The following is a 13,331-nucleotide window of genomic DNA, read 5'->3' on the forward strand; positions in this document are numbered from 1 at the left end:
ACAACAAACAAAGCTTACGGAAGTCAACATCATTGCGAAAGCCAGGAAAATCATCATCAGCATCATTAGAATGCCGCCAATTTTACTTACATAACTTCATATATCCACATATGTATGTATGTAAATATTATTATCATAACCGTGATGATTTTTTAAGAAACATTTTTCAAGTTTAGCCAAACATTTTATATCTCAAGCTATTACGTCCGACAAACGCGTTATATATTAAATCATTGACATTTTTTCTGAAACTCTTTTGGGGAGTACTGCTTGGAATTCCAGAAACTTTGTGCTAACTTTTCAATGAGTGATAAAATGCAGACTTTGGCTGCACCGAACTTTTAACACGTTCACAGGTGCATTTTTTATAGCAAGAAGGGTGAATTAAATGTAAAGGCATTGAGATCAAGCAAGCGTCACGTAAGGCGGGCTGCTTGGATCCCTTCTCAGGCAAGGAAACCAAAAAAGTTGGGTGCCACATCTGGGCTGAAGGTCGGCTGCGGAAACGTTGGGATTCCGGCCTTGGTTGGGTAGCTCTTCACAAAAAAGCCGGTGTGAGCCGGGCGTTGTAGTGTATGTAGTCGGCTACGATGTCTTTTCGGACCCGATTAACCCTTCGTTTGAGTCTCTTGAGGACTTTCACGTAAAACTTGGCGTTGATGGTTTGTTCACGAGGAAAAATTTCATGGTGTAGTCAAATAAAAAAGTTTCCCATGTAGAGCTGGATTTTGATAGAACAATTTGTACGACAGCTACATATATGTTATAGTTGTGCCTGATCTGAACAATTTGTCGCCTTGAATAAAAATCTATACCAAATTCTATGAATAAATTCTCAAATAAAAAAAAAGTTTTCCATACAAGGACTTGAGTATGACTGATTGATTGTATGATAGTTATATTCTATAGTGACACGATATCTTCGTGCAACATTTCAGTTCAATATCTTAAAAACTTATTGACTAGCTCGTTTATATGCAGACAGACAGGCTGTCCTGATCATCACGCTGATCAGCCATCGTTTCCTTCTTCTCCAATCTTCAGGTTATAATAAGAAGGCTCCTTCCTTCTCAGTTATTTGCGAGTCGACTAGGCTTTTTGTCTAAGATAGTATATATTTTACCTTTCCTAATTCCTGATGAAAATACGTCAACAAACAGCACGAAATCTGCACTTCTATCCTCATATTCTTCTTGTTCATAGGCACATACATATGTACATATAATATAATGACTACCGCCTGCCTCATTGCTTAATCACCTTCTATGAGTGGATCGGTCCAGTGTTCCAATCAAAATACATATTACGTAATAACCCACTTATGACGCTGTTGTTGTCTTTTGCAGGCATTATTGCGGTAAATTTGCGAAATTACAAAGAAAATTGCAAAGGAAAAGCAGAAACATCTGCAGCAGATACAATATACAAGCTGCGATCGGCTACGAATTGGCAATTTGGAACAAAGTCGAGAGTCGATCGACAGAGGTGGTGATAATGATTAAAATACATGCAAACATGTATACTTACATACCTACATATGTATATGTATATTTATAATGTGGAGTATATTTATTGAATCAGACTGCTCAACGCCAGCGTAGGCAGAGAGACATAAAGCAAAAAAGTAATTAACGTCACAATAAGATGATCTCACAAATTCGTGCGCGCAGCAGAAAGCTGTGTGCAGAAAATACATAAAAATCATACAACAATTTAATACAAAATGTGAAATACGAAGGTAAACAAACACGAAATAAATGGCAAAGACATGCTAAATAAAATATTCGGAATTATAAAATAAAAACAAGTAAGGAAGGGCTAAGTTCGGGTGCAATCGAAGATTTTACCTTAAGATGTTAAACGTCAACCAGAGGATGACATATGTATGTATGTTTGTTTAAGGGGCTTGGTGCCCTTTTAGACACAAAGATACCAGTATAAACGCTCTTTCATTTTCATTGAAATGGTCGATATTTACGGTATGAAGTCACGTGGAAGTTCGAAAATCGGTGTACTGGGTATATAGGAACTAGGGGAAGTATTGACCCGACTCAACCTATATTTAATACATAGGCATACGATTGTCAGGAAAGGATTATACTTGAATTTCAATTATATATCTCACCATACCATATCAACCATACATACTGGGGATGTCCTAGGTATCTTGAACAATTTTTGTTTGATTTGAAAAATTTTTGGTCATAAGGTGGCATACCCAAAAGGCATTATTTGTGGAAAATTTTCTCCCGTTATATTGATTCATCCTTAACTTGTACACTGGAAAAGAAAAAATCAAATGGAATTTAAAATTAGGTTATAAGGAAGGGTGGTTGCAGTCAAAATGTCAGTAGAAAGTCATATACTGAATTTGGTTGAAATCGGTCCAGCAAATCCTGAGATATGTGATTTCACCTAAAAGTGTGCGGTGCCATGCCCACTGCCCAATTATAATATATGTACCATCCAGATATTGTAATTTTTACTCAAATTAAAGCTTGCACGGACGGACAGACAAATAGACAGTCCCTCGTATTTCAACTCGTCTCAACATCCTGATCATTTATATGTATGTATATAACCCCATATCTAACTAAATTACTTTTAGGTGATACAAATAACCGTTAGGTGAACAAACTATTATACTCTATAGCAACATGTGGCAAGGGTATAATTATAAACACATACAAAACCAGCAAAAAATAAATATGTAAATTGAGCGAAATATTCAACAAGTGCATTGCTTACAAAAACAAAATATTTTCGACAATTACCAATTGCTTACGTTCCAAAATTTGATTGGTTCGTTCTTTTCGCCTCCTCTCCTTTTCTGGTTAATTCAAATATCGAAATGGCAAAGAGTAAAATTTCACATTAATTGCCATGAATAGGCCCATCAATAATACAGAAAGTGAAATGCTACACACTCAAGTATGATTATCAGTTTATAAATTGAACATTTCAATGAATTCAACTGGAGGCGAGCGAATCGAAAACGTCAAATGAACATGAAATATGGACGCTCGCGAAAAATCGCTAAAAGTCAAAAACGAAGCGTAGACGCCAGACTTCAGGCTGTAGTGTGTAAGGTTAGCAGGGAGTGGGGGGGTGTGCACGTGCTGCCCCAAACAAGGACGCACGATGGGAAGTGCATGAGAGTTTTTTTAATTTCATTTGCCCCGCTTTCGGCGGCACACCCGCAATCATCAGATAAGGTGTACACACATACATACATACATATGTGACGACTTTGGGGGAAATAAAACTTTTTGCCATTATTGTTATTGTTGTCATATTGGCATTAGTTATAAATAAATACACGCCGGCACACAAAACATACATACATACATACAATGTCAACTGGCAAGAAAGAGACTGATAAATGTCAACAAAATAAACTACTGCATGCCGAGAAACAGCAAATCAATGCAAACAACAACACCACCGCCATATATTTATGCACACATTGTACATACCATACATACATACATACGTACACATGCACTTGTTTAAGTAGAGAACAACATTGAAATTATGATGATGAGCGCGACGCCATGCCATGCTATGCTCAACACCGAAATTTAGCAAATAAAAACGATTATTAGGACGAATTAGACTGCCAGTAGCAGCAAAGAATAAAAAAAGTCAACAATAAGAAAAATTAAAATTATCAACAATAAAATACAACAAAAAATAACTCCTGTTCGAGAATGTAACAATGAAAAATCACAACAACTATTCAGCAAAATGTAGCCGCCTGACAAATGCATTACATGCGATTACTTGTAAATACATACATATGTACATACATACATACATATATGTAAAAGCAATGAACTTCGGAATCACTTGTTGTACTTGTTGCGTCCTAGATACATATGTACATACATATACACATGATTTTTTGTTTTTTTTTTTTTAATAGTTGATATGAGAAATTTTTAAAACAATGCAAAAGTGTATGGCAAAGCCGACGACAGCGAAAAAAAACATGGTGACAACTAAGCCAGCAAAAGAAAAGCGATAGGCCATATACATATACACTTGCGAATACTGAGAAGTGGAAAAGGTTTAAAAGTATATTTGAAAACGCCAAGAGGCGAACCTAGTGAAGTACCCTTTTATTTTACAATAATTTAACAGAAGAACAAATTACAAAGCCATGACCAAAGATTAGAAAACGCACTAAATATCGTTTTTTAGATTTAAAAAAATTAGTTTTAGTCCAAAATGTTTATTCCATGCTTATTATTAAATATATTAAAAAATTAATAATTTATTAAAAATAATTTCTCAGTAACATATTTATTTGGTAACGTAAATTGTGCAAAAATATAATTTAATTTTGCAGGAAACTCTTCATTTATTTGAATTTTCTAACATTTTTTAACTACAGTAAAAATATTACTAGTTTTATAATAAAATTATGTATAAAAAGATTACACAAGTAATTTTGAAAATAATAATAATTTCTGAAGAAATAAATTATTTAAAAAAAATATGCTGCGAATTAAAGTTAATTTTGAAAATCATTCCAATTTGAAACTATTTTGAAATCTACTTTACTTTTCATGCCTCATGTCTTCTGTGGCAAATGCACACAAGAAGGGGTGAAAATAAATAGTATTCTCATACTATGGCATGAATGTTTTCGGCGTGAATCACCGTGCCAATAGTAACAACAACAAATGTAAACAAGACAAATAACCAGACACTCAACAAAAGGCTGACAAAGAGTTTATTATTGCATTTTAGCAAAACAAAGGTGTTAAGTGACGTGGACATTGTAGGTTCCTTCAGATTTTTTATCCAGTTCTATATATTACGACGATTTGAACTTCGAAAATTTACTATTATTAGCTTCTTATCAGTAGCATGCCTAGTATGCATTAAAAATATATCTTTCTCGTTGTTCGTACAATGGTTTTATTCATATACATAGATATACTTAATTGGGGTACTCACAGCCTGTCATAAAGCATCGTAAAGTTATAAAATCTTAAAGTTTTACACTTGTTTAAAAATTTGTTGTTGGATTACATACAAAAATGAATTAACACAATTACAATTTTCAATGCTATGTTTTCGAATCGTTATAACTTATAACTTTATGAGGTTACATATACCCCTAAATATAATTGAAATAAATCCAACTGGAACGAAACTACAAGACTTGTTGAACATATAATATACGACTTATACCAATTATGGATTAATTTTCTAATGGGTTACTTTATTTGACCAAGTCTGCAGGTCTAAAATTCAAGAAAACTGTTTTGTAAAGTAACTAATTCGAATTCGGCTGCTTTCTAAACGAAATCTGACATTTGCATTCTCGTGGGATTCCAAAACCTAAATTAACTTATTCGTATGGAAAAGTCACACAGTCGGCAGGCTAATTGGTTCCTAATTGTGGAGTTGTTTTATTATTTAAAGAATATATGGTACATAAGAAAAATGCAATTCAACATTATTATTTCTCCTTCATTAAACACTTCAAACACTTCAAATTTCTTTCTTATACGTACAAACTTAATTAAAGCATTATCAAAAAAATTTAAATAATACCAGAAATGCCACAATGCCTTTTTATCTAATTTTACACTTCTCAGTCCAGTGTTTCGAAATATCTTTCTTTTTATAATTGTACAAAAGCATTATTTTTTTTTACTTTCAAATTAATGAATTTTGTGTTTGCATAGTTGTTGCTGTTGTAGCAACAGAATGCAATCAGCCTCTTGCAATTGTAAGTGCATTCGTTTTTTGAATGTAAACATTTAGCTGCAACAATAGAGGCGCCAAAGCCTTTTTGCGTCATGTCACTGCTTGACACACATTCCGGAAGGAAAATTCCAGTAAAAACAAACAGTGATTCTTTAAAAACACCAACAAAATGACTAGCAGTAGCGAAAGAATAAACAAACACGCACTCTCTACAGGGCATCCAATTCACTATTGCATCAGACATTGTAAAAGTGCTTATTTCTTTATTATGGAGGCAAATGGGCATTCATTTTAGGCTGCCGAATTCAAATAAACACTAATTCTATAATTTTGACCAAATATCAATAGAATCATTGACCATTCGAAAGGAAGATTTAGTAATATTTTCTTAATCAATACGTACTATACACCGGAATCATCAACAAAATATATACATATGGAAAAAATTGCACTTACCCCAACATTAATTGACGTGCTGACATGCTGTGCAATACGATTTAGAAATTTTCTGAAAGATGAACGCCTTAGGATACGATTTGTATTTGTGGCCGCGTTGTTGTTGTTGCTCTCATTTCCACCGGAAACTGGTTTACCATTTACTATTTTTTGATCACTAACTTTGCCAACAGCATCTCTTTTTATACTGCCGCTCGCATTAGATTCGCGTGTGCCACTTACTACACCACCATTTCCATTTCCACCATTAGTGTCCTTACAAATGGCTTCGTAGCTGCTTAGTGAAACGATACTACCGGCGCGCCCACGTCCCCCACCAACGCACGACGATATCGCAGAATTGCTTCCACCAGCACTACTCGCATTGTCTGCTGCCGAATTGGAAGTTTTGAATTTGCGCGACCACCGGAAGGGATTCCTTGGCATAGAGAAAGCTCGTCTTATTTTCTTGGCGGCATTATTGGCTGCGGTAGTTGGTTGAGATGCAGGCACAATGATCACTTGCGGCGCTGCCGAAGCTTTTGGAAGTTGTACATGTTGGTATTGCTGTTGTTGTTGCGCGTCGTTTGTTATGTTGGAGTTTCTATTATCAGCGGACACGTTCGTTGATGCAGGCGTAGCGCCCACTTTCCCAGGCGTTTCTTCTTTTGTAACCATCTTCGGTGTCAAATTATGAAAACTTTATGAGTTTCACATAAATGGCTTGCTTTTGTTAAAATTACACTGCAAATGCGGACAGCATTCCAATTCGCGTATTTATTGGTTTTTTTTGTATTTAATTGACGATATTTTCTATGAATATTATAATTTTTTGCTTTGTTTCGTATTTTTTTGTTTTCACGTTCTCTTCGTCACTACTTTGCTTTTTTCCACTTCCACCGACAAGTTGGAAACTTTCCGCTTCGCGATTTCTCCCCTCTTCTAGTTTCTATTTTTTTCTTTTATATTTCGCCTTGCTGTGCAACACCCAAACTTCCTTTTATATGCAATTAACGATAGATTAAACACTTATAAAAACATTTATTGCATTTGGCTTTAGAAGTTTTCTAAAACAAATATTTTCACGATAATCTGCAAAACTTTTCTGCCCTCAATTCAATATTCAGCGATTGGATTTTCGCCCATTTTTTAGTGTTCTCGTCAGTCGCGCACCGAAATCCACAATGAAAGCGAAATAAGTGTAACAAAAAGATTACAGCGCCGCCAAAGATTTTGCGGCGGCGTAAGTTGCCAGATCAATCTATACGATTAAGAGTTGCATTTTTGTTCAAGTTCAATGAATGTGTATAAATTAATAATATTCGCTTTAATATTTCCTTTTTATATATATTTTTTATTTTTGCTGTTCTCAGTTAAAATTTAAAATGAAAAATAAAAAAATTAAAAAAAAAACCGGAACAAAATTGAAAAATATATCGATAAATCGTAATAATGAAAAAAAGAAACATATTTAAAGGTAAGGTAACCTTGTGTAATTCTTATTAGATTACATAGCGTAGTAGATTCAATATAGGCAAATTCTGACGTGTTCTTAACAGTGCTGTTTTTTGATTATTGTACAATTTTTTCTGTTTATGAAACTCATGTTCTATATCCAGGAATTCAATTAAAGCCCGAGATCGCTGCTAGAGATTTTTTTAATGTTTCTATAAAATTCTTATGCTGAATTATAATTCAAACATGAACTCTTTTGTATTTGTGTTCGTCTGTTTCTTACGAAAAGGGCTTAGAAGGTTGACGAGGTGTAAGTGTTAGTTTCGCGCCTATGCTTTCAATGTTTTGGAGTTTAGGTGCTTGTGTCTTGCTGTGTAGTTTCAACTTACTACTTTTAAAACCGTTATTGTTTCTTGTATGTGACCGTTTTCAGAAATTTTTAATTCAATATTGCATTCCGCTTCGCAAAGATCTATGTCGCTTTTATAATTTTAAAAAGTAAAGAATATTATTATCGTATAGAAATTATTAGTTAAATTTCAAAGCATATTATTAATATCAAATAAATTTAATTCTGTTAAAGTTCTTTAGGAACAACATATTTTATGAGTTTCTCAAAAAAAAAAAATAAATAAATGACAAGCACCAAATCGAACTGAAAATCTTGGCCAACTAGCCCTAACTATTGGTTCATAACATCTTAAGTATTTTCCCACGTAAAAAAAAGATTTGTCAAAATATAATATTTTTTAGTTATGCTTATATTCGGCAAAACAAAGATAACGTGCGCTAAGCGCTAGCCTTATAAGATCTTCTCACAATCTTAAATATACTTCATTCAGTCCGCAACTGCGAAGCGAAAAGCAGTGTTAATAGAAAGTGATTAAATACTCGTATTTCAGTCGAAAGTAGAATTCGTTAATTTGAAAAAGTGATATTTGCAAGCACAAAGTGAGTTAATATTTTAAACATAATTTATTAGAAATATGTTCTTGTTTTTATGTTGGTGGCTCCTATTGACGTCTTAAGATAGTTTATTATGTGTTACGGCAAACAAACTGCAATTATGCAATGAAGCTTTTTTATCTCTTTGATATTATCTTAATCACAATGAAATTCAAATGGAAGATAACTTGTTACCAAAAAATACACGGAAATGGTAAACAAAAGGCAATTAAATATTATTTATCATTATCCACCAAAATCATTCGAATGGACTGGCGAGAGATGTCGAGCTCTCTTGTCATTTCTCTAACTCTTGCCTGATCATTTTCAATAATTTTCATCAGTTAAAAGTTAAGGTAAGTATGTCTTCAACGATCTCTCGACCGTCTTTGAAGGCATTGTACCACTCGTAGCTTGAGTTTTTGATAAAACTGAATCACCGTAAGCCTTTTCCAACATTCGCAATGATTCCACAAACGAAATTTGGTTAGAATTACAAAATTTGAGACAAATTGCTGCAACAAACGACTGCGACGACATCTACTGACAATATACGAAAAGACTTTTTTGACTATGCAATATATATGTATGTACATACATGTTCATTTCATCTAATGTGTCTATACACCTACATACATATGTATGTACATATGTATGTGTATAAATAGTTCATAAAAGACCGCTGTCCTAATTCCAATTCATACTACCTACCTCTAACTGAACCAATGTGATCTACATTAAATGGCTTGATCTAAGATCTGACCCCAAAAATTGAAGTAAACAAATATTTTTTGTCGCTTTGAACTGATTTTCGCAAAGTACGAAATTAATTTAATTGGGTGTCACGCACTGATTATCTCCGGATGCCAAAAAAATACCCGATATTTCTAGTAAAAGTATGTAGGTATGTTGCAATGTGTTTAAGTTTCTTAGGAAAAAAAAGTAAATAAACTTATTAGCGTTTGATTCGAAGACAACAGACTATGACTAGCCATTTTAAACTGGTTTTATTTCATTACAGAAAACAAAAATTAAACTTTGCTGATAAGAGTGCTCGTCGTAATATTAAAATCCACTTCAAAACCAGATTAAACTGGATTAGCCAGAAAAGTACGCACTCGTTGGGACCCGGTCGACTTGTGTAGTCTGTCCGTCCACTTGTGCCGCTTCATTCGTCAAAATAATGATGTTTTTACAATTTTTTTATTTATTTTTGAACCATGCTCAATATACAAAGGCTATTTTGCTGCAATAATTGATTCTGATAACGGTCATCAGCCGAGATGGACCGAGATTCGTACATATGTACATACTATGTAGGTACGAAGAGCAGATTGTGCCCGCGGTGTACATTTGCACGTTACCTAGCTTATTTTCGTTGGCAGATGTTGTTATTGGTTTATTTATATATTTCAAAGTGTAATAGTAATTAACCGGATTGAAGTGGTTAGTCACCAGTACATGAACTTTCACATAAATATTGCTCACACACATTTTGCTTGACAGCGTGCATGAAATTAGCAGTAAGACCTTGGCTGCGGAAAATGATCTATTATAAAATATTTAAACAAAAATTGTATAACGAAATTGTTTTAAAATGAACTCAACCAATTTTTTGAAATACCGCCTACCGTTGCCATTAAAACTCGCTCTCCACCGTTAGATGGTGCGCAAACTAGTATATGAATTCTGTAATAGAGTTTAATAATAATTCTAATTTCAATTGAAAAAGCAAATTAATTTACAATGAATATATTAAATTGTCCTTGCGTTTAATCAACATAAATATATGTATGGTTTTTCAAAGTGCTAAAAGCAGAGAACGTCTAATATATATAACAGAGAACGTTTAATATTAAACGTTCTCTGTATATAATTTATGTTTTCTGATATACACACCAGATCATTATTGGAAAGCCTGGCAACCCATTCTTATTGTTTATTATGTTTATAGAACGAAAAAAGAAATTTTAAGTGCTTCGGTCACAGTGAGTGTAAACAAATAAATACTTTTGTTTATATTAATTACTGAAGGGGGCAATGCATGAATAAAAGAGCAGTGGCTAAATACAACTGAATGCAATATTAAATGACAATGCACAAATTTCTAGTTATTTTTCATACTGCTATATATTGTACATACACATACTACGTATGTAAAAATATAAATTCAAAAGTAAAATGTTACTGCGAGTAGGCTTTAAATTCTTAAAATAGCCTTGTGTCCAAATAGTATACATTACATTTACGTTGAGAACGGTCAAATTAATACATATGCATAAATAAATATAATTTGGAAAATATTTGAGTCAAAATTGTTTACTCGCACATCGTGCTGTTAAGTGGAAAATTAATTCAATTATGCAAATGACATCTTAAATCTAGTATATACACGATTTACAGCATTCGGTTTGCGTAGCCAAAAGATACTCATATTCATATCTTATCTATGCATCAGATAAGTTTATCAGGTGAAATCACGAAATCAACGAAAGCAGACTAAATAGTAATTAAGCGTTTATTTTACACAATAAATGATGCACATTTAACACACCAATGTTTACTTCATTTCAGTCGCGGTTTTCATTAATAAAAAAAAACAATTGTTAAAAGACCATAAAAACAATAAGTTTACAAGCGCATTATCATGGATGCTGCACAGACGAGTACTACTGTGCCAGACGGCGGCCGGGGATGGGTTATTGTAGGCGCTGTGGCATTAATAAATGTAAGTAAACAATTTGTGCAATTTAAATTTATGATAAAAGTGCATTATTTCGCTTTTAGATGACAAATCAATATATACACTCTGTTTTCGGCTTGCTATTCGGTGCCAAATTAAAAAGTATGCAGGAGCAAACTTTCACGGCAGCATTAATTTTAAATTTAAGCAGTTTGACATTGAATTTTTCCGGTTTGTTTATTGGACCGGCAATAAAAACCTTTAAGCAGCGTAATGTCGCAGCGGCTGGGATTTTATTTGTTTCGTTTGGTTTGCTGCTTTGTGCATTCGCAACGGAAAGCTGGCACTTTATTGTTGGCTACAGTTTATTTGTGAGTCAAAACTTTATATTTACTAAAAATAAATATTTGATTATTCCGAATTCATTGTAGGTTGGTCTTGGACTCGGTTTAATAACACCATCCACATTTATGGCTATTAATTCGTATTTTAGCACAAAACGTGGTCGTGCTGTGGGACTGTCTTTAGCTGGTTCTGGGGTAGGTCAGGTGACTGTACCGCATGTTGTACGCCTACTTCTAGATAACTATGGTTTTCGGGCCACTGTCTTTGCCATGTCACTATTTTCTCTAATTGGCGTAAGTTTGCTTGACATTTAGTGGTTTTTTGATTTCTAATAAAATATATATTACAGCTAATTGGCGCTGCGTTGCTAAAACCACTAGCTCCTCCAATGAGGCACAATAATCGCCAACATGTGCGTCTATTGTTATCAACAGATGATGAGAAAAACAAAACAGCGCCACCACAATTCAAAGTAAATGAAGTGGAAAACAATAAATTGATGAACAAAGACCAGGCGAATGCAAATGTGAGTGCATCTCGAGAGCATTGCTGTAATAATGTGATCCAGCGATTGGTGCAAGCTATGGATTTAGAATTACTCAGAGATACGACCTTCTGGAGTATCATTGTTGGCATGGGCTTAGTGTACACATCCACCATACAGTTCACCATGTTGTTTCCGCATTTCTTGCAGGTTTGTTACAAAGTCTATCTTAATATGTGTGCTTTAATCATCTATTTTTTTTAGTACTCAGTTGGACTTTCGTCCTTCAATACAGCAACATGCATGTCTACGGTGGCTGGCGCCGATATTATGTGTCGACTTTTATTGCCCTGCATTACTGACAAGTTGAAAATACCCTATCGTCTTGTATTCCTATTGGGAACGGTTGGCTTGCTTATATCACGTGCAGGTATGGTTTACTTTTTTTTAATAGCGAGTAACTTAACTTTTGATTTCACATTTAGCCCTTGCCGAATCCATGGACATGATCACCATCATCGTGATGTCAATTTTTACTGGCATGACCAAATCGGCCACAGTGTTGAACAATAATCTAACAATTTCCAGTCATTGTCGACCAGAAAAACTGCCAGGTGGCTTGGGTTTGAATATGATCGCCAAAGGTGTGCTGGTTATTACAGTTGGCCAACTGCTTGGTTGGATACGTGATTACACACACTCTTACATACTGTGTCTGCATGCGCAAAATATTTTATTGTTGCTGGTTGTATTGGTTTGGGCTCCAGAGCTTTTCTGCCAGTACCGGAAGAGTCAGAGAGCAATAAGGGTGGCAGCAACAGAAAGAGAAGAATACAACAAAATGAGCGTATGCTGAACATCTAAAGTTGTCAAAACACCGGCGATGGACACAGTATTACTTTTATGGTGTTATGAAAACCATTTTGAATTTAATACTTCATTACTATAAATGTATGTATGTACATATTTATATAAGTAAATTAGTTAAGTTAAATTAACATTTATAGGAGATTAATGAAGTCTGCATTAACTGAACTTTATACATATGTGATATTTAACATTATAAAATGATGCCAAAGCCCGTAATTCATACAATATGAATTGCAAGATATTTATAATTATTGTACATATAAGTATGCAAGATTATTTTATATACTTAAACTATAGTATTTTTTTTATTAAAAAATATTAATGAGACTTCGAAATTAAAAAAAAGAAATACATAAATATTGAATTTACAATTATGTTCCCGCTTGTTTA

At 33.8% G+C, this 13,331-nt stretch overlaps 2 protein-coding genes across 8 annotated transcripts in view; one reads left to right on the top strand and one right to left on the bottom strand.

Annotated features, from left to right (window-relative positions):
• Window positions 1-7,355, bottom strand: part of LOC105225462 (ubiquitin carboxyl-terminal hydrolase 43) — a 31,760-nt gene extending 24,405 nt beyond the window's left edge. For 3 of the 4 annotated variants that reach the window (XM_049453066.1, XM_019989956.3, XM_011203923.4), the window contains exon 1: window positions 6,181-7,354. In XM_049453066.1, the coding sequence (XP_049309023.1) occupies window positions 6,181-6,837 (657 nt within the window). In that variant the 5' untranslated portion in view covers window positions 6,838-7,354. Of the gene's footprint in view, window positions 1-6,180 lie in introns of all 4 variants that reach the window. The other variant, XM_019989955.3, reaches the window with a different exon arrangement.
• A 1,086-nt stretch (window positions 7,356-8,441) lies between these two features.
• LOC105225459 (monocarboxylate transporter 14) lies at window positions 8,442-13,315 on the top strand. Of its 4 annotated transcripts, none has more exons than XM_049453072.1 (7): window positions 8,442-8,565; window positions 11,134-11,287; window positions 11,347-11,613; window positions 11,674-11,880; window positions 11,937-12,281; window positions 12,336-12,501; window positions 12,557-13,315. In XM_049453072.1, exons 2-7 carry the CDS (start codon window positions 11,207-11,209, stop codon window positions 12,925-12,927), a joined length of 1,437 nt encoding a protein of 478 aa, XP_049309029.1. In that variant the 5' UTR covers window positions 8,442-8,565; window positions 11,134-11,206; the 3' UTR covers window positions 12,928-13,315. The 4 variants fall into 4 exon arrangements, with proteins under 4 accessions (XP_049309029.1, XP_049309027.1, XP_049309028.1 ...); XM_049453070.1 differs by lacking the exon at window positions 8,442-8,565 and adding an exon at window positions 10,509-11,065; XM_049453071.1 differs by lacking the exon at window positions 8,442-8,565 and adding an exon at window positions 10,520-11,030.
• Window positions 13,316-13,331: the final 16 nt, after the last annotated feature.

Source organism: Bactrocera dorsalis, chromosome 3 (genome assembly GCF_023373825.1).
Source record: "Bactrocera dorsalis isolate Fly_Bdor chromosome 3, ASM2337382v1, whole genome shotgun sequence".
Lineage (NCBI taxonomy): Eukaryota > Metazoa > Arthropoda > Insecta > Diptera > Tephritidae > Bactrocera > Bactrocera dorsalis.